At 41.9% G+C, this 22,566-nt stretch overlaps 1 protein-coding gene across 1 annotated transcript in view; it reads right to left on the bottom strand.

Annotated features, from left to right (window-relative positions):
- NPSR1 (neuropeptide S receptor 1) overlaps window positions 1–21,207 on the bottom strand; it is a 61,121-nt gene extending 39,914 nt beyond the window's left edge. Inside the window, exons 1-2 of the mRNA XM_030010479.1 lie at window positions 20,874–21,207; window positions 7,013–7,145 (exon numbers count right to left, since the gene is read on the bottom strand). Of these exons, the coding sequence (XP_029866339.1) occupies window positions 7,013–7,145; window positions 20,874–21,020 (280 nt within the window). The 5' untranslated portion in view covers window positions 21,021–21,207. The remainder of the gene's footprint in view (window positions 1–7,012; window positions 7,146–20,873) is intronic.
- Between the last annotated feature and the right edge of the window lie 1,359 nt (window positions 21,208–22,566).

Genomic DNA, 22,566 nt, shown 5'->3' with positions numbered 1-22,566 from the left:
GTTTTCCATGACCATTTTCCTTTGGTTGTATGACCAGAAGCTGTGAAATAGAGGTCCTGATACCCCCTCAAGAGACTATGTCTCCTCCTTTGCATAAAGCTTCTTTCTGTCACTCAGTTTTGATGCTAATGCTCACTCTTGGCTTCCTTGCCTAACTTCTGAGGATATTCCACTTTTTACCACATCTACTTCAGGCTTGGGTTTGGAGAAAATGCATTTTGAGGAATACGTGTATTGGATATTTTCTATTTTCCTCAGGAAAGATTGAGTCTTGTGTTGACTAACCATATATGCAGGCAAGAATGATTATATATAGACATACAGAAATATTCCTGGCTGTTCACATAAGAAATCCAAGAGTATAGTAAAACATGATTCATATTATCAAACTGGAATTGTATAGTGTCAGTGTCCAAGTTACTTATTACGATCTAGGGTACTGTGACTCATCTTCAGATCTGAGTTAAACTTCAAAGGAAAATTTGAGTTTCTGCTAGGTGGTATTAAATCACTGGAAATGGCAATGGATATCAAATCTGGTTTGCCACGTGATACCACGGGATATTGCACATTCATCTTATTCTGCATTATGTCTCAGCTTTGGGGGGTACACTAATGCGCACCTAACTTAAAGTAAATCTCCTGTTGTTTTCCAGTTATGAATTTTTCTTCTTGGCAGAATCAGAATGGAAAATGATTGCTTCTTCTCCAGGCAACTAATGCAGCCATACAATGAATTTTCTTATTCACTTGCAGTCCAGAAAACTCGTCATAGTTTCATGGGATGCACTGAATAAGTAATGTTAATATTGCTGTGTTTACTCCCAGATACTATTTCTGCTCTTGGTAAATTGATTCTCATTTATTCTGTGAATGCAAAATGAACAGTTGTACTAAACATTATAGTTGCTTTAGCCTGCAGAGGAAAGGTGGATATAATCTATTTCTCTCCCTGTTTTTCAAGCCGTGTGTACACTCAGATGATTTGCAGAGTTTTTGGACTTCCAGCTAGGTGTTCAGGAATCAGGCTGCTTCCAAAATGGGGGAATTTACCTGCCATTGGGTACTCCAGCAAATTTCAGTGTCTGTGCCTGAGGGAATATTAACAAATGCCTCTCTTCCTTCCCAACTTTGACATATCCTTTTTAGTAGTGATGGGAACATGCAATGCAGAAAACAGACAGTCCATTAGCAGAGACTGTTTCCTTACCATACGTTAATTACAGTTTAAAGAGCTTTTTGGACATAATGAACACAAGAAATGCAGATATCCTTCTTTCAGTTTTATCAATGAACAGTGCAGTACAATTGTAATTTCTTCCAAGTCTTCATTTCTGCAGGTAGGATATTGAACCATTTCCTTAACGCAAAAGAAAACAAAAAATAGCAAATGCCTCTCCCCTTTCCTCTGCCTTCATTTTTTTTCCAAAACTGGCAGAAAACAGAGGTGTGGAAAGAGGAGAAAGCCACAGATTTCTGGGAATTGTTGAAATAAACTCTATTTCAGTTCAGCAGTCTGCATTAGGTTTCCGTGTCTTGGGTAGGCAATCATGTAAATCAGATGGCAAATTCCAGCCAAGACCCAGCTGGCAAGGTATAAGTTTTCCAGTATAACTGGGAACTCTATGGGCATTTTGGCTGCCAACAGTCCACGTCCATTAAGGTGACTTGCTGAGTTAGCTGCTAATTGGCTCTATGCAATTAACTTCCAATGCTCATAATCACTGTGATGTCTAAGGTACTTGTAAAACTGATGAATTCATATGTATGATTTCTCTGAACTGAGGAAATATTACATTTTCCAGATGAAAAGCTGGAACAGAGACAATTATCTGTTAATATTGTTCTACATGTTAGTTTTGGTAACAGTGTTATTATATTAGGCTTTTGTACAGATCAGGGAGTAACAAGTAATCTTCATTCCTTCAAGTCACATAGACAAGGAAGAAAAATAATAAAGGACAGCCACAGTCCATTAAAGCAGCCAGTGCCATAGTCATTTTGGTGTAGGAAAAAAAAAAGAAAGGAAGGACAACTTCTAAGGTGTTTGTTCATGTTTAGCCATTGTAGTAGTAGAGTCAGATGCACCTATTTAGTGCATCTAACTAGCAAATTAGTTGGCAGACTCTGCCTCAGTCATCTTAACCAAAGCCATCCCAGAAGTTGGTGGCTGAGCCCAGTTGGTTTTAGCCCCACAATCATGCTCTCTCTGGGCAGAAGCAGCACAGAAAAGAAACATTCTTTGCTTTAGCAGGGCCCAAGTCCACCTATTCGCTCACATAACCCTCTCGTAGCAAGTTTTCAGTGTATTAGCTTTTTACTAAACACTAAATAAGATGAATGCAGTTGCTTAAGGACCAAGGCCTTCTGTGGTCCAGCTTTCTGGGAGCAACTGAGGAAGGTGGCAGCAATATAAAAAGACACTTTTAAAAATACCTTCTTGTCTTTTTAATGTCATTCTCAAGTCATCCCGTAGGATTTGGTTTTTATATCACAATATAGACTGTAGCTAAATACTTTTACAGGTTGTCTTTCAGGTTTTTTGTTTACATGTAAGCTACCATAGAAGTTAGCTGACATTCTTTTTATTTCTCTCTTCATTACAGCCACAGCAATACCTAAGTAAGCATGTATTTCTAATCAAGTCTATTGGCCTACAGCTTAAAATCGAGCATGCAGTAAAGTGCCTACTTGTATTTCTACCCCTAATAATGAACAAAATCTAACACTGTTCTTAAGGTACTAATTTCTGCTAAATGTTGGAATAGAAGGAGAAACTCACAGAGCTAACGATCACAACATTTCCCACTCCAACTTTCCAGATGTTAATTTTGGAGAAAAAAAACTCAAAAAACTACACACCCATTAAAAGGAAATTAAATACGTTCCTCTGTCATTAGTAGTTGAAATTGGATGAAGAAAACTGAGAAGTAAAATACTTTTTAGCAGATATTTTAAATTTATTCCTTAATTGGTTTTAGAATTGGTCAGATAATGAGTTTTTATTGAATGGACTGTTTAGCCAATAAATTACATTCCTTGTCCAAGGCTACTTAAGTAATTGTGCTTTATATATGTCTGCTGCTTTTACATTTTGAGAGTAGGGTTAAGAAGCCTTCATTTGGTAGAGCTGGTAAAGTGATCTAAATGGATATAAATGTGTGGACAAACCATCTTTTCTGAAAACAACCATATTTTGCTTGAAAATTTCCATTGTGATACAGCATCTGTGAACTTGCCCATCTATCAGACGCCAGTCTTTGATCTTGAACCACTCAGTGAATTCAGTCAGAGGCAAAGATCTTAAAGACACTAAGACTCTGCAAGTTATGTGAAATGGCATCAGGTAGGGAGAGATGTGAGAGGTTTCCTGCCAGGAGAGATAGGTATGCCATGAGCATAACCTGTGCTAAACTCAGAAGAAATCTGTCTGGGGAAAAGTATTTAGAAATACCATCCTCACAGGGAAATCTTCAGAGGTTACACTGTTTGAGAAACTAAATTGCCTTGGAGGTAGAAATCTGTAGGAAACCTAGCTTTAGTTTCAGTCTTCACAGATGAGCTTGTTCCTACAAAAAAAACCATTTTTACAAAAAAGTAAATATGCCTGAAAGAAAACTGAACATAAGGCAAACATAGCAATATTTGTCTTTGTTAAATTAGCTGATGCTGAGTGATTAGTACTATTGTTCAAGTCTGCTGTTAACTCTTAGCTGATTTCCTAGTGCTTAATTCCCAGAAAATTTCAGAGATTTATGCATGAACTGGGAGTTAAACATAGACTTAAATGCAGTACTGACACAGGAGTTGTATGGGCATATATTTAATATGAAATATTCTGAATCCAGGCATCAGCAACATCTTTAAGCACACTGAAGGTGAAGGGATGGCTCACATTCCTATAGCTCCCTGCAGCCTCGAGCACCATGTTGAATTATGGCGTAGCAAGGGATCAGTATGAGTCTTATCTCTGAATTTGCCAACTGGGTTGAACCATTGAATTCTGGCTGTGTTGAAAGAAGCCTCAATCAGTTAGTTACTTCTTTTCTGCATCTGGCTTGGCAACCAGTCAAGAACAACAGTGCTCATTTCCTATTCATGTATTATGCACAATTTGCTTTGAATACCTTGTTTATTCTAACACGAAGGCTATATTTTCATTTTATTTTGGTAAAACATTAGTTGGAATATGTGAGAATTGAGGACACTACTCAACTATCAAGCCACAGATCAATAGACAAAAAGTTTTTAAATGGCTTTGAAATGCCTGCATTGATAAACCTATATCCATTATTCTTCCCTCTGCTACTGGATCAGAAATAATAAATATTTTAAGAATCTCAAAATAGACAGAAGTAGTAATATTGACTAAGCAGAAACTGTTTGCCAGGAGATTAGGCTTTAGTTGGTAGGATTTAAATAAGCCTGCCATGTCAAAGCAATGTGACAAGCCAGTGTTTTCATAATGTTCTGAGTCTACCTCATAACTTATTGTGAAAGGATGATGACTGTTGCCAGCTTGCTTTTGTTCTTCTTAATATTTTTGAAGATAAAGTGAAATGGCTCCATTTCAGGAATTAAGTAATTTCTTTGTGCCAAAATACTGTCAGGAACTCTTGGTACGGGAAGATAAATTAGAGTTCTGACTCCTGCATCACAAAAAAGAACTCAACATTGCTTGAAAGGAGGCTTGCTGTTCAAGCTGGTGTTACTTCTTTTAACATTGCAGATGTGATTGTCAAGTGAGTTTTCTATGGGAATTTCTGTAATATGAAATGGAACAGACTTGAACTCAGGCACTTTGAAGCTCTGATTTTAAAAGTCAGGGATAATTTTAGGGAAGGGGAGGTCAGAAGAATCAGCAAGTGGAACACATAGTCCTCAGACAATATTGTAGACATCAGCTGTATAGCACTATCTGCTGCCCACATCTAATGGGGTATTTGCCTTGTCTTTGCCACTGATTATTACAGCTCCCTCAAAACTGCACTTGCAGTGCCTTCCCCTTCCTTCTTGTAGATGGTATCTGAACCCCTAGTGAATAGGTCTCTACCCACCTCCATTCTAATCCAAAAAGTCAGCCTTTCCTATGTGTTCAAAATGGCAAAACTCCCACCCAGGTCCTTACCCAGCACAGCAACAACAGTAGACTCCTCCTAGTACACCTCATGTGGACCAGCCTTCTCCTGAGTTATCCTGGTCCAGACACTTCTGTCTGCTTCTTGCTTTATTTCTTTCACCTGGACACTCGTGTCCTTATGCTGGTTCTTTCTCTGCTGCAGTAAATACATTTGTTTTCTTACTAGGACAAGACCCTTTGCTGTTTAGTTGAGCTCTTCATATTAGGACTCATCTTTCATTACCTCTACATGTATGATGTGTGCCTTTGCTCTGGCAGGAAGCCCAGCCCTTGTGCCCTCTGTGCCAGGCGGACACACGGGGTCATTTTCCACCCTCCTCGCTTCCAAAGCCCTTCTCATGACAGGACAGTACTGTCCACAGTACTCTGCTCCCTGATGACAGTAGGTAGAAAATGGATGGTGTCTGTCTGGGGCTTCAGTTGTGCTCCTTCCCTGTATTATTGCTTGGTTGCCTACCTTTTACCATCTTCCGTGTATTCATCTGGGATTGGGAGCTCTTTGAGCAGAGGCTGGCTATTTTGCAGCTCCTGTGAACACAGTAATGCTTGATCTATGATTGATGCTTCCAAACTGTGCTGTGTGGCTGTATCAACACACCTTACCTGATGAAAAATACTGCTGGCACATGAAGGAAGTGACATGAAAGTCATGACCGAGATAAGAAGTGAAACCATTTGTTACAGATGACTCACAGGCGAACAGGAAAACCAGCCATCAGTATTTCAGAAGAGGAGTCACTGCAAACCTTCACATCCTTACCTTGCAATAATTCTTACATCATCTGTAGCTATGGGACAGTCCCTTTGCATCACTTTGCACACCTTGGTCTAACTGTTTCAACTGAGAGTAGTTCTTCAAATGGGACAAGCTCCTGGGCAGACATGATTGAGACCATGAGCAGGAGTTCATTTACTTGCAAAGAATGCATGTTGAAAATTGGGGAGTGTAGTCCTTTGCTTTTCCAGTTTAAACAGGGATGCAACAGACATCAAAGGAGGATGCAATATTTCTGGGAAATCACATATTAAACAGCCCTTTAGTGGAAAAGTGCTGTAACTCCTACCATATCTTACAAAAAAAGCAACAGAAAGCATATAAATATATCCTATATACACTAACAATGCAACACAGCTGTCTTGTAAGCAGGGATTAGTAGCAGGACACTTTTATAAAACAGCACATATTTTCCCTTGGGAAACTTAAAACCCCACAAATTCAGTCCATTCAAGGCCACAGAGAAACAATGTGCTGCTTATGCTCTTGTTTCCATTCCTTTTTACAAACCAGGTTTCTGTATATTTTCCATTCTGTTTAAAAACTATGAAGTTCTTGGAGCAGCATCCTTTTTTCCATTCAAAAAAAATTAACTAAGTGTATTCTTCTCCACATTTACATTTTTATATTTTTCTTACTTGGCTAAACCAGACAACATGAAATTATTTTCACTCTTCAATGCAAGAGCATAACTGATGGACCAATACCATTATAAAATACTTTAGAAAGGGTTTTAGTAGAAAAACACAAGAGATTCATCTTAAACTAGTTTAATCTAAACAATACCATAACAACAGCTGGGGACATAACTTCTGGGAAATACAGATGCAAATTCAAACTGGAAGATAAGATTCAGTGAAATCAATGAGTTGCAGCCGCTGCATCTCACACAGACACTACTACATCTAGCAACATCTTTTTAGATCAGAGGCAGACTGAGCCCTAAGATAAGCAGCCATCCATCTGTCTTATGGCAAGCTGCAGCTGGATGTTAGGTGGCGACTGAATTCTTCACCGCTCAACTTGCAATTTCTTATTTGTCATTTTTATACTGATTTCTGTGCAGTTCAGATGCCCTTTCCCCTCCCATACATTACCTGTGATTGCCAACTGTGTAATGAAGAAGGTCATTCGAGATTTCCTCTTCCTCCTCCAGGTAGAAAAGAGCACAATGGCATTTCCAGAAATTGTGACGATAAAGAGAATCCAAAGAGTCACCAGCTGCTCTGTCTGCATTAGAGAGAAGGAAAAAAAGTGTATCGGTAGGTCAGCGGGTAGTGACTTGGGTTAAACCAGTCAGTTATCCTAGGACAAATGAGATGAGAATGGAAAAAAGGAGTGAAATGTGAGTTTTGCCAATTGATTTCTAATTATTTAGTCTAAAAGATACTCTTGTTCTTTCAGAAAATCCTTAACATGCATCACTGCTGGTGATGTTCATTCCAGTTTAATTTGCAGTGGCTGCATATTACTTTTATCTTCACAAAACCACTTGCAGTGTCTGTGTTAGGCACTTAACACTAAAATGAGAGGCAGCCCTCAGTTTTCTCATGTTGCTCCAGCAAGCTGTGAAATAACCAGCTGCCTCACTTTGTAAGGAGTATTGATAGATGGGCTCCTTTGGAGAAATGGGGGAAATAAATACTTCTCTCCTTCCTAGCTCCAGCGAGTCTGCGTCATCCACAAGCCCTACGAAATTCAGACATCCACTCCATGATCTAGATGTGGACCAAGATTGAAAGGAAAGCGTGACCCACTGTAAGGAAAAGTAAAATTGTGTAGCGAGCGATACATGATGACCAAACGTCCCCTAGTGGTAGTGTGTACAACGAAAAGAAAGTAAGAAAAAAAAGTTATTTGCGCTGTCAAAGCATCAGGATCCTCTGGCTGCAAGATCAAGAATGTACGTATCCATTTTCGCTTGTTTTGTGAGTACACACCCAACCTTCTCCTGCCCTTTTGGCCTACCGACCCACATTTGGTCCTTTCTAGATGCAGGATAGTTATTTTTCAGCGCTCACTCTGTACTCGCCATGTGAGAGTGTGAAGTTTATGTTTCCCCCATAGCAGCCAGCCAGCTCTGATGCCTGAGAAGCACTGAGTCTGGTGAGCGTGGGGTCAGCTGGGAGAAAATATTCTGCCTTTCTGCAAAATTCTCACTTATAAAAAAACCCCTGTCCTGTGTAAAGCTGCATGTGGTGGCACGGAGGAAGATGGTTCTGCTGCTTTTCTGCACAGACGAGTAGGAGAGGGGATTTTTCACAGTAACAGTTAGGTTTGAAGGGCATAGAGCAGTGGAGCTCAGGAAAAAAAGAATCCTAATGTATCCAGCAGCGATACCTTTTCTAGGTGTCTGCAAATCTCTTCAGAATTTCTTGGAAACAAATTCCTTTCAAAATGTGTGGCAGAGGCATGGTGGAACTATTTTTATGGAGATGCTTTGCTTTGTACAGGAATTGGAAGAAAGTGTCTTTTTGGAAAGTAATTAAAATTTTAAAAGGTAAGATTTCACATCACTTTTGTCCTTGGAATCAGTGGGTTGTCCTCAGGGTTTGGTTTGTCTTTCCCATTTCAGGAAAGATCTTTCACACATGAAGAAAACCGAGGGGCAAGACTTGTTCCCATTTTCTCCGGTATAAAATCAGGAGCGCATTTTCTTGAAAGAAATTCTGTACTCCTATATTATACTGATGTGGGTACAAACAGAACAAGGATCTGACACTCAAATCTTCTTCTGATTCCCACAGAAGAAATACTTGTGGAGCAACAGAGACTGTGTTAGGGGGGTGTATCCCCACCACAGGGGTGCAGCACATATGGTCAGTTTAAATCCCCTCTTGCCAGGTTAAGAAGCAGTGCTTAACAATTTAGCAATTTTAGGCTAAGGCTCTATGGAAATGTACACTTAAACCAGACTACAAAGGCAACCTAAAAGGTGCTGAATACAGGAGAGGTATGTTTGAAAGACCATAGACAAAGGAATAAAGCCAAAGTTTCTATTAATCTATTTGTGGTAGCTGCCATTCAGAGAGAAGAGAAAAAGACCTCATTCTTGGGGATTAGGGAGCTATAACAATAGGCAACTTAAATCACTGTGGCCTCTCTCAGTCTGTGTTAGCTTGCAGAATGAAAACTTCTGTGGTTATTAATGGGATGCCCACCGTGATAAAGGCCTTTGTGAAGGCTAGGATTAGAATTCAAAATTATCTTGATTGATGAATTGGAAACATGCACCGGACAAAAAACAAGATGCTGTTCAACATAGGAGAAGTGCAGGACTGCACAGTGCGGTGGATGTAATCACATTGGGTTGGGCAAGCCTTCAATACATCCCCCCCACATGCAGCAAGTAAAGTGCCCCACAAGTGGAACATGATTTAATAATGTCACCCTACGATGAGAGCGACAACCACCATCATGGGATCAACACTAGTCTCACATGCCTCTGCTCTACTCCTTCCACAATACCCAGCAGCTGTACTATGCCCACTCCTGGGCACCATGCTTCAAGAGGGACACAGAGCAATGAGTTGACAGCAGTCTAGAGGATATAGCCAGGTGAAAAGACTGACTGAATGAAGTTGCTTAATCTAGCAAAAAGCAGACTGAAGGAAAATAGGAACATAGCCTTGAAGACACAAAAAGACTATGTAAAAAAGGAGAGGAATAATCTCTTCTTCAGATTCACAGACTGGCCAAAAATTGGTGAACCAAAGCTACAGCACAGAATTCAAGTTGATAATTTTAAAAATTTGACTTTAAAATATACCATATATATATATATATATATATATGTAGATTGCTTGAGTCAGTGAAACCTCCATCTGTGAAGGTCTTAAAAATAGCTATCAGGTTAGAGAGATAACTGATTGATCCTTGAACTTCACTCCAGCTGCATTTTCTATAATTTTGTTTTATTCATCACCTTAAGGTTGCTAAGACATAGAGGTATTTTATTTCCTGTCTTGTTTGTTCATCAAGCAAAAATCCTCTTTTTGTAACAATCTTCAGCAAGGTGATTTACAAGAAACATTAATAATTTTTTAATAACATTGTTTAATAATGTTGCACAGATATCAGAAGCATAAAGAGAAAGATAATAACATCTCCCAACCCCCCGTGTAGAAGCTTTAGGCAAGGGCTGCTTTTGCAGTGGGCATTGCTAACTACATTACATGAGAAGAGACCAGTGTCATACACCAATTCTTTTAGATCAGAAAAGCTAGAGGTGCTGGTGACCTAATTAAGGTCACAGAACAAATCAAAGTCAAGAGGATTTCCTTGGCTTGTCTACAACCTTTGCATGTGCTGCTATTCCACGAGACTGCTGTGTCTGGAGCATGCAGTGCTTGACATCTGGAGCACATCTTCATATTTTGCTAATTTGCTTTAAGATTAAAACCAGTTTTAGTCAATGAAGCAAGTCTCTTCATGGGTGAAATGTAAGCCAGAAAACCTGTCTGAAGATTGTGTGCATTTTCATTTGCTTGTAGAAGAGGCTTGATATTTTGTCTATGACAAAATTTCTGAATCCATAGGCTGTGATAAGTCTAGCAAAAGATGTATTCTGCTTTATATTTGAGACAAAGATCATCCCTGCGAGCAGCTTTAATCAAGACCATAATTAAATCCTTTCAGAGCCATTGGGAAACATATTGGTGCCATGATGCCATCCCTCCTTCCAGTTCTCCCCAGCCGACTTCCTTGCTTACTCATTTCTCAGGATTTGCATCCCCTCTGTTGGGGGTCACCAGTCATGGCTGGGGAACAGGGATATACCTCATAGCCCATCCCAATGGAGGTGGTGTTGCTCATGTCTTGAGGTGCAGAAGACTTTGCCTGATATCAGAGCAATTGCCTAATAGAAGGAGAGGTTCAACTATCAATGGACAAAGCATGTTTGTCCTTGAACAGGAACCTAACATGGAACAGTTTTGTTCTAGCTGCTGAGGCTGGTTGGGAAACAGCCTGGAAAAAATAGGTTGCCAGGTAAGAAATGAGCAAATAAACAGAAAAAGAGAGGGAGAGGTAGTCCGTTCCTGATGTGGCTGGCTGGCCTCTTAATGTGAGGTGAGGAGGCATATAGTGAATTCATGTCCTTGCTGACCTGGTGCCTTCCTGCTCCATGTCCTTGGTCACCTGGGTGAAGAAGAGGAGCTGATCTCTCATATCACAGGTCAGTAGTGGCTTAAGTCTCTGAACAGCTTCTTCTTGCCGGTTCGTTAAATTCTGGGAATATGCAAACAGTCTTACTGCTTGCCTTTGGTATATTTTAAAATCTATGTTTCTAGCATAGCCTATTGCAGCAATTGAGATTGTAGGAGAGATGTAATCACAGAGAAAGCCAAACAATTTTATAAGGATGTTCGTCTCAACATGTAAGAAGAACACATAAACCTCCTTGCTAAATTGGGGAACTGTCATGCTCACAGTCAGGTTCACCAGTAGTAGACTGCATTGTGCTTTCTTAAAGGAGGGAAAAAAAAAGAAAAAAGTCTTTTCTCACCCTCTGAAATAATCACTTTAATTGCAGGCCATGCAAGAAAATAGAGAAGTCTAGATTTGCATTTTTTTGACCTTGCTGTAGAAGATGTGGAGTCTTGAACTTTCAATACTGAAAATGTTCTGGACAGATTTGCTATTTTAACAGCCCCCATTTAGGATGGAAAAAAAAAAAAAAAACCAACCAAAAAAACCCACAAAACCCAAAAAAAACCAACCAACCAAACAAAAAAACCCCAGGAAGATTAATTTTCCTGAGGCAGACAGGTGCCATGCAGCTTGACTGACTCCAGTCAGGGATTTATAGTCAGTTTATGTCTAAGGCAAATTGTACTTTGGACACTGAAAGAAATCAAAGAAAGACACTCATCGGTACAATTTAATTAAGGAGTCTTAAAGATACTGACACAACCTCTGACACAATTCATAAAGTTTTTTGAAATAAATAAACAAAGCAAAAATAAATAAAAACCCCTCTATCTCATACTGCCAGATTCCTCCACAGCAGAAACCCTATAGGAGTCTTGTGGGGTCTAACTGCTGCCTACAATTATCTAAGGGGAGAGTCCAGAGAAGATGAAGCCAGGTCCTTCTCAGAAGTGTACAATGAAAAGACAAGAGGCCACCAGTAAGAGTTGTAACATGGGACATTTTGATTAGATACTAGGAAAAAAATGTTCGTCGTGAGGGTGGTCAAACACTGGGATGGGAGCCCAGAGAGGCTGTGGGATCTCCATCCCTGGAGATATTCAGAACTTGAGGGGATGCTGCCCTGAACAATCTGGCATAGTTTGAATTTGCTTTTGAGTGGTTGGCGCAGGTGACCTCCAGAAGTCCTTCCCTACCTGAATTATTATGCACACACAAGTATGCATAAGACCTATTTTCTTAAGGAATGAACTTAAAACTAGAAGGTACTTATACAGGTGTAATCAGCTGAGCACTTTGCCCAAGTTGTATATTATTTATTGTATCATAGAAACACGAACAACTCAGATCTTTGTGGGAATCTTTATGTAAATTAAAATTCACTCTGCAAGTAAAGAGTATGGGTGTAAAGGCTGCTGGCATGGAAATGACACAAACATATTAGTCTTAGGAAAAAGGACTTAAAAGTATAAGATGGCATTTGTCTTATGCTTACATGGAGGCCTGAGCTGAAGAATTTCTGCCAGGGTGTGACCAGCTTAAACAATGAGCTGTCAGAAGTCAAGTCACTGAAGGGATTATGACGATTGTTATTTTTACCAGCTACAAAACAAAACTTCTTTAATACATAAAAAAGAACAAACTTGGTTAAAGTGCCAGCCAGAAACATCCATATTTCTTCTTGTGTTGAAACTTTCACCACAGTTTGGGTTGTGGGGAAAAAAAAAAACCTAACAGAAAACTGCTTGAAGATAAGCTGTAGGTGGATTACACATACTTTAGTTGTAGACAGCAATTCTGACTGCCAAGAGGGAACACAGTAAGGGGCACCAAATATCTTACAAAAAGAGGGACAGTGGATGGAATACTTAGCTTCATACAGTAAATGTTAGTCACCTGAATGTGAAAGTTCAGATGCTTAATTCAAGCCAGCTCCTAATGCTCAAGAAAAGCTGCAAAAATGGCTGGATGACTCTTGATTCATTTGCTGATAGGCCTTGTCTCAGTAAGAAAGAAACAAGCTAACAACTGGGAAAATCACTGAAATCTTATGCCCTAGTTGTCACAAGCAGCAGAAATTGTACTGGCCATCCCTGGAATACAAGTGTGTTTTGAAAGAAATTTCGCTATCTAGCGAGGCAAAACTGAGAAGATGTTTCTGTACAGCATTCACACAAGATGTTTCTGGAAATTTTGGGAAAGCAATTTGACTGACACAGAAAAGCTCTGGGAAAACTCATGTGGCAATAAGAAAGACTGAGAAAAGAGAAAGTTCAAAGCTAACTTTTATATTTTTTCTTTGAAAGTGCTTCCACTATGATTTAATTTGAGAGGAACACAGCTGGGAGGGCAACAAGCCCCCTAGAAGTTGGCTTTTTTTGGTAGCATCACCTGGAATGGAGCCTGATTCAAACTGCATAAATACTAGTGCAGCCCCAGGTTTGCCTCTGGGCCTGCCGCTTTCCCATTTCCATGGCAATGGTCATGCCTGAGAGGTCTCATATCTCTTTCTGCACGGGGGCTGCTTTACTGAGATGATTTCTCACAGGTTGTCCATGCTATCCTCCCAGCACATGGCTACAGGTCATTCTTGCGATCCTGGGATGCGTTGCCACACAAGGTCTTCACAGCACATCAGAGGTGCTGGCAACAGTCACTTCTCCACAGGTCCTTATCGATGAAAGAAGGGCACAGACGGAAGGGACCCAAGCTGATGTTTTCTATTCTTCCAGACTTGCGAAGCAGTTTTGTATGAACTTGTGTCTACACAGTATTGCATTCGTAGTCTGTGAATGTTAATGTGTTATGTAGAGGAAAAATCTATACTATTTTTTCCCTTTTAGACTCAGGGAAACAGAGAAGCTGAGGGAGCCTATTCACTAAATCAGGACACTTTCTCATGGAACGGGGTAATTATGTTATTAAAATTACTTTCACTTATTTTTGAAATGTAGCAAAACTGTATCTATCTTTTTTTGTGAATCCCCATGTTTTTTTAAAATGTATTCCTTAGCGCTGACTTCACCATCATGGGTCAGGCAGGGTCCTTTCAGAGCGCAACATTTAATACATGTGGATTGCTGCAATCTTTCAAAGCTCAAATTAACAGCTAAACAAATCACCCCCTACCCTTCCCCCAAAATCCTCCTAAGGTGTGCCTGGAATAGAGGGGAAGATTTTCAGTCAATAACAAATGGTAACAATTCAATTTTACTAGCCAATAGTTCATGTTCGCCATTCTGCTGTGTTTTGGTACAAGATGGATAATAAATGAGGACAGTACTGTTCAGTTATTGCAGGATTTTTTTACCCTAGGAAACTTCCACAGAATTAGACAAACAGATATCCCTGATTTTAATGTCATAACGAAAGATACATTTTTCATGGTGTACCTATCTATTTTTTCCTAGAACATTTTCAACATGAAGAGATAATATTAGGTAACACCATGGTCCATCCATAATTGTATGATTTTGATAACCCTATTTAAAACTGTGAAATGCTGTTTTTTCTTAATCACAAAAAGAGGTAAAATGATTAAGTATGCCTAATCTGTACAATTAAGTATGCCTAATCTGTACAATTAAAACATCATAAAAAACTGGAGAAATTAATACTTTCTAGGCATATTTATATAGGAGAGGCAGACAGATGGAAACCCTGTGGCCGAATGGATCATGGAGTTGGAAGTATGAGGGTTGCTAGTATAAAACTGCCCAAATCGGTTGGCTCACAGCTACCCCCAGTTGGGCTGTCATACAGCCAGATCACTTCTGTGTTGCATTTAAGCTACTAGATGAAGCCAGGCTGGCCAACAGCACTGCAGCAGCAGTTTCACAAGGACATCAGCTATTACATTCTCATTTTCAGGGCAGCATCTTGGGAATAGCAATAGTCATTATGGCATATTGCAGAGGCTGCATTCAGGAGTTCCTTACAACTTGTTTGTGTTGACTTAATTCTTCTTCTCTCCCCCCACCGAAAGATTGCAAAGTCACTTATGAATTATTTGATATGCCTATTTTTCTAAAATGTATGATTGCATTTGCAGAGATTGCTCCAGAAATTTGACAGCACCCATTATTATTTTTCTGTTATGTATTCAATGATGGGATGGTCTGTGAGGTTTACTTGAAAATCAGAATGAGCAATAGCATAGGTGAATGCTGCCCAGGAGATAAAGAGACTCCTGCATTTGGATGAAATGACAGGGACAACAGATTCTGACCTAAACAGGCCCTGAGGATACCTGGAGCCAAATCCTTGTTTCCTGATAGTCCTACAAAACAAGTCAATGCAAACCTTCTCTCCACATGTTGGTCTCCTCAGCTCTTTGCTGGAGATGGTAAGCCCTGACCTTTGTAAAGAGCATTAGGCTCCATGGATAAGCAGCACATGCTCTTAGATTTGTTCTTACTCTGGCATGGCTATGCAGTCCTGAGCTACATGGGCTAAAACATGCAGGTATGGGGAATGCTACAGTGTGGGGGGAGGACAGTCACAGGCAGAGTCAAACAGTCCTTCCTGAAACGAACTGGGAATTTAGATGATATGTGTAAAATCATTTGTGGCGGATTCGATATGCACATTGTTCCTCCTGAGAGCTCTAACTGTTCAGTGTCACTGATGTGGTGATGCTGCATGCCACAGGGACCAGGGCTCATGGGGCCAGAAGGAGGGGGATGTCAACATGTGGACCAGTGACTGGGGTTCCCACCTGGCAGGGGAGAGACTGGGGTTCCCAAACAACCTTGGGTGTAAACGACAAAACCTTTGTGTCCTGCTGCACAGGTGAGGGCTCAACTCTACACATCAGAAAACAAAATAAGAAAATGTACTAGATGATGGAAGTCAGCCCACTCTCCTGGGAGGCAGGAGATGATGGTGGGAACACAGTCTCACCGAGAAAGGAACAGCAGCTGGGACTTTCTCTTTTTGATCACTCCAACATCTACCCTATTGCATCCCATTTCTTAGCAGACCTCTTAAAAAAGAGATGACCCTAACTCCATCCTCTCCGAGAATAAGTACATGATCCTATAACTGGAGAAGCTTTGGGGCTGTTGGGGGCCTGGCAAGCGGAGGTGCTTCCTCCAGCCCTGACGAATCATAGAATCATAGAATCATTTAGGTTGGAAAAGACCTTCAAGATCATCGAGTCCAACCATCATCCATGCCCACTAAACCGTGTTCTGGAGTACCTTGTCTACGGGCTTTTTGAATACCTCCAGGAATGGTGACTCAACCACTTCCCTGGGCAGCCTATTCCAATGTCTTACAACCCTCTCAGCAAAGAAATTTTTCCTAATATCCAACCTAAACCTCTCTTGCCGCAACTTGAGGCCATTTCCTCTCATCCTATCTCCAGCCACCTGAGAGAAGAGACCAGCACCCACCTCACTACAACCCCCCTTCAGGTAGTTGTAGAGAGTGATAAGGTCTCCCCTCAGCCTCCTTTTCTCCAGGCTAAACAGCCCCAGTTCCCTCAGCCGCTCTTCATAAGACTTGTGCTCCAAGCCCCTCACTGACTTGGTTGCCCTTCTCTGGACATGTTCCAGCACCTCAATGTTTTTCCTGTAGTGAGGGGCCCAAAACTGAACACAGTACTCGAGGCGCAGCCTCACCAGTGCCGAGTACAGGGGAACGATCACTTCCGTGGTCCTGCTGGCCACACTATTTCTGATACAGGCCAGGATGCCGTTGGCTGCCTTGGCCACCTGGGCACACTGCTGGCTCATATTCAGCCGGCTGTCAACCAGCACACCCAGGTCTTTCTCTGCTGGGCAGCTTTCCAGCCACTCTTCCCCCCAAGCCTGTAGCGCTGCATGGGGTTGTTGTGACCAAAGTGCAGGACCCGGCACTTGGCCTTGTTGAACCTCATGCAATTGGCCTCAGCCCATCGATCCAGCCTGTCCAGATCTCTCTGTAGAGCCTTCCTACCCTCAAGCAGATTGGCCCTGCCTCCCAATTTGGTGTTGTCTGCAAATTTGCTGAGGGTGCACTCAATCCCCTTGTCTAGATCATTGATAAAGATATTAAACAGAACCAGGCCCAACACCGAGCCCTGGGGAACACCACTAGTGACCCGCTGCCAACTGGATTTAACTCCATTCACCACAACCCTCTGGACTCGTCCAACCAGCCAGTTTTTCACCCAGCAAAGAGTACACTTGTCCAAGCCATGAGACGCCAGTTTCTCAAGGAGCATGCCATGAGAGACGGTGTCAAAGGCCTTGCTGAAGTCGAGGTAGATAACATCCACAGCCTTTCCCTCATCCACTAGGCGGGTCACCTGGTCATAGAAGGAGATGAGGTTGGTCAAGCAGGATCTGCCTTTTGTAAACCCACGCTGACTGGGCCTGATCCCCTGTTTGTCCTGGACATGCCGCGTGAGCGCTCTCAAGACAAACTGTTCCATAATCTTCCCTGGTACCGAGGTCAAGCTGACAGGCCTGTAGTTCCCCGGATCCTCCCTCTGACCCTTCTTGGAAATGGGTGTCACACTGGCAAGCATCCAGTCATCAAGCCTCCCAACAGATGAAGCCTCCCAACCCTGTGGACAACCAGGGCCAAGCTATTTTGAGATTTCCTCTTCTCTCCAGGCAGGTTTCTGGTTTGCACCTTGTCAGGTTCATAGAGTTAAGAAGGTCCTAAAGTGGAAGAAGGCCACGGGTGTTCAGATGACCTCTGTTCTTTTCAGATTACTGTATTTGGCAGAGGGCGGTTGACACTCGCATAGAGCCCTTTTACACGTAGATTAAATGAATATGGGGAAGATTGTAAAGGGATGTAGTGAACTGTCCTTTGGCCTGGGAGGTTGGAGCTGTAATTATAACCAATTTGCACATCTGTTCTGAATTTGGTGCCGACTCAGCCAACGGGATTTCTTGTGGTTTAAGACAGTAACCTAGCTGGATGCCTCATGTAAAGGCACCTGGGAAGAAATACAGTCTGGATTTTCAGACCACTTTCCATAACACAGCAGCAAGACCTGAACGTAGGTGGGGATGAGCCAGTGCCTTTGCTGTGGGAAGCACCAGCTCATCTTGCATGCTGAGTGGTGCATGGGTGCACCCAATCCTGCCCCAAAGGGTGCAACTCTGCACGCTGAGAGCCAGCCTAGTTAGCACACATGGCCACAGCCCCAAAGCAGACTTCTCGGGCAAAGCCTTGGTGAGCAATTGGCCAAGGAGCTACAGTAATGACTACCAGAAGGGAAATGTGCACTCCTCCAAATGGATGAAATCCTCTATTTCCCAGCCCCCCCCCCCAAAAAAAAAAAAAGAAGAAGAAATCTAATTGAACTGGCAAAATGCTTTCTAATCTGAAGCAGTGCAGGACTTTTAGTTGTTAAGGTCTGAAGAGGAATAGACAGAAACTCAAATGCTTCTGAAAGGGGGAGCAGGGAAGCACTCACAGTTCAGTCTGTAACAGGACTTTTTGGCACTGAAATGCTCTAAGGCGCATTATTTTACTTTTGTCACACTGCTACCACAGTATGACACAGACACTACCTTAGGTGGGTACAGGCTGTCCTTTTTAAGAATGGGAGGAAAAGAAGAAACCAGCACATGCTCTCATAGTTTGAGCAGTATGTGAGATACCCTATGTAGCTGTCGTTGGGTAAAACTGTTAAAAAGTCATTAACACAGGAACTGCTCCAGGTACTGGGTAAGTGTCACTCCCTTGTCTCCATTTATTGGCTTAGATCAGGTTTTCCTATGACCACTTTGGTAAGATAGGTTACACCTGCATTTCCCAAGTAGAAATAGTTTGTGTGCCCTGTCTGCATCCTGGCACGCAGGCTGTGGAGTCAACCTGTGCGGCGGCCATTCATCCAGCCTGCCTTTACCATCAGCCATGGGCTACAACATGTTTGAAAATCCCAATAAACAGCCAAAACCCCATTTGTAGCTACATTTTGAGCACTGAGCTGTGGTTTTTAATCCATTCAGCCTATTCCAAGCTGAACCTTTTATTGCTTTAGCTGCTTAACTAGACACTTGTGAAGAGGAAGGAGATGCTGCTTGGCTTGCTCAGAGGGGCAAGGACATGGCCACAATGTGGGCAGCGCTGGTGGAGGACAGCCAACTGAGTCAGCAGGTATCAGCAGCACCTTCCACATGTGAGCTTTTACAGAGAGCTGAAATTGTTGGCCGGGAGCTCTGTCTTCCCTGCACCATAGTCATCAGAGCAGGTGCTTTATCGCTCCTTTCCTGCAGCAGCACCAGTTGTCACTTGTCTCCAGAGTCAAAATATTTCCATGCCTATCAACAGCAAGTAATTGATGTGAATCAGTGAACTTCCTTGCAAAGTTCATGCTATATATGCCAGAGCTAGACATCTGACAGAGGAGTGCAAGTCTAATGAGAAGCTCTCAGCTAGCAGAACTAAGTTTCCTTTAGCAATGGACAAACATGCATGACTATCCATGGTTTCCTAATTATTGTAATTTACTCAATCTCTCCTATTAAGGAGCATTGTTCTGCCTGGGGACTTTCTAATCATGGAATTAATTGTCACTTTTACCATTATAAAATACTGCTCCCATGACTTTGTTCAGATTTACAGCCCTAACTGTGGAAAGAACAAAGGAGATAAAGAGAAAGTTGTTAAAAATATTTTGCTTGTCGTTTCTGATTTTTTTTCAAGAGCATTTTAAGAGTCTAACATGGAGAGAAAAAGAAGAGGAAAAAAAAAATTTTCATACTTGAAATCTTAGGTAAAAAAGTACTGTCTTATCAAGAAAAAAAATGTATGTTAAAAGTGTGTTAAAAGAAACCCTCATTAATTAACTGTAGAACTACAGATCAACCTTTTCCTTAACAGGTGTGGAAATCTGTTGTAATTCCACTGATTCCACTGGCATTGTGTCAGAGCACTAACAATCTCACAGAAATCAAAATTGCCTTTGAACATATCCCCTTTTACCTAACATATTGTCAAATGATGTAAGTGCCTATATCTTTCCAGTCAAAAGTGATCTCTTTGGTCCTGAGCTGCAGAAGGAATGGCAGGGTACTCCTTGTCAGACTTTTTAATAATTTGAACTTAACTTGTGTAACGTGCCACAACAGTAAAGTAAGTGACACATGGCATGCAGAGTGAAATTAAGCAATGACAACAGGCACAGAAATCTGAAGGAAAGATGAATTTCAGTACCTCTTTCATCTTTTTCCTACATTCACATATTGCAAGGGTTTTTTTGAGATGAATGAATACACTTCCCATGTCATTCGACAGCATTCACTCCTGAATGATTCATCTGGTGCATTCTTAACAGCAGCCTTCAAGAGACACTGCATCCCCCGCTCAAGTTAAAAACAAACAAACCAACCAACTAATTAGAACCTGTCCCTAATGATCAAAAACCCCCAAAACTAAACAACAAAAAACCCCAACCAACAAAATACTCCCTCACTTGTGTACAATGTTTGTTGCAGCTGGAAAATTGAAAAGAAATCCCTTAGGTCAAGATGATGGCTATAAGAAATTACACAAAATATATACAGGCTTTTGATTAAAGATGCATGTATAATTACAATACTTTTATAGAAAAACAGTACTGTCCCCTCTTGGAAAGGTATACAATTGGCTAAGACCTGTAAGTCTGAACTCTAATTCCTACAACTATTTTGTTTTTCAGTAAATGCCTCACACATGCTGTCCACTGTCTTTGCAGGGGAAAAACCCACCAATATCTGGGCAAAAAAGTTCAATAATCCTAGTCGCCTCCCCGCAGAGGTGCTGAAAATCCACCAAAGCTGCAAGCATGTGAGAAAAGTAATGCACACCTTAAAAGAATACCTTAAAAGAATAGTAAAATGATCCCCACTCCTCTTCTGCCGCCACTTCAGTGAAAGTCACCGTTTCAGTGCAGGTGGCAAGGGTAAGATCCAGCCAGCCAGTGCCTCCCTGGGAGCTGCTGCTGGCTTCTGTGGAGCCGACCTCCATCACTGGATTTTGTTCGAGTTGTCTAGGTTTTTGTAAGAGTTAATGCAGTCAGGCTTCTCCTGTAAAAACGCAGCAACAAAACCAGCTTCTCACTGCTCCACCACTGGCTACCAGAGGCGGACTTCAGTGCTGCTGAGTGATAGAAAAAAAAAAAAAAGCCAAGCTGGCATCATCCCTTTGAGCTTTCCTTTGGTACAACTCTGACGACAGCAGCCCACATGGTCCTTCCAGCAGCATGTAAGAAAGTCAGCACACACGGACCCAGCCATGTGCCTTGTGGACTCTGGATTGCCTTGCACCCGAAGTTGTCAGCTCTGGAGTGAGGCACATCTGTAAAAGCATGGACCTCCTCCCTGCATTAAGCTCAGGAGCCCGGCTATTCCACTCAGTAGCTTTGCTTACTTACCCCAGCTCAGCCCGCTTTGATTGCGATTACCTGCAGAATTACAGTATATCCGTACACAAGCACCAACATGTTCTCCTGTATTAGCAAAACCCTATTAAGTTTTTAGGCTTAAGCTATCACGGTCTCCCTGTCAGTGTCTATCTGACTTCTGAAGTTGTCTTTACCAATTAAAAAAATAAATCATAAATAGGCCTTGGCACTTACCTTTGTAAAGAGCTCAAATGTGTGGCACAGCCAGTACAGGCAGTGCTTTCTTCACTGTGTGGAGAGCCTGTCTGGAAAGGTACGGCTCCTAGAGACTGCTAGTGTCACTTCCAGGCTCAAGAACTCTTCAGAACAAGGTAATCAATTATCTTTCTACTCACTGATTTTACAGGCACCAATCTCGCCTACCCTCTATTGACTCAGATGTTTTTCCCCATCTCTAGCAGCATTACCCCAGGTTTACACCAAGGTGGCAGATGAGAGTGCACACACCTTCCTTGACCGGAGCACAAAATCCCGTGTAAATACAGAACTCATTCAGCTTTGTGGAGATTCTCTGCCTCGATACCAACACAATCCTAAGCAGAATGTGATGCATTTCACAGCCATGCCCCACCAACTCAATGTCCCGTTACCTGCTCACTGCAGAACCCACTCCTGTGCTTATGCACATGCAAGCACGGATGGCCACAGGGGAGCTCAGGAGGTGTTAAAACTCTGGCCAGCACAGCACACTCTCTTCCCAGCTGCTGGAGCAAGGGTCTCCACAACATGCCCACAGCATCCGCACCCACAGTCCAGGTGGGGCTGTGCCCACCCCACCTACATGAGCAGGAAGAAAGGGGTGGCTGCAGGGCCGTCTGGCTCCCCGGGCCAGTAATAGCAGGGAATGGGGGCACAAGCAGTGAAATTCAGGTCTAGGTTTTGACTCTGAACCCTTCCAAGTTGGGACATGTATGGATCTGGGGTTTTGGACCAGGCTGCTCTAGGGACTGGAGAAACCTCTGAGTGTCTGAGCAATATTCAGACATCCCCAGGAGATGCTGGAGTCATTCAGAGGAGGGAATGGATTCAGGCCCGTACAGATAATTAGTACCAGTCATGATGAGAAAGGATCAGCACTGATACATGTGCACCAGTGAGCACTATTTAACA

The sequence above is a fragment of the Aquila chrysaetos genome, chromosome 3 (genome assembly GCF_900496995.4).
Source record: "Aquila chrysaetos chrysaetos chromosome 3, bAquChr1.4, whole genome shotgun sequence".
NCBI lineage: Eukaryota > Metazoa > Chordata > Aves > Accipitriformes > Accipitridae > Aquila > Aquila chrysaetos.
Note: the sequence above shows the minus strand (reverse complement) of the source record. Positions and strands in the feature narration are given on the sequence as shown.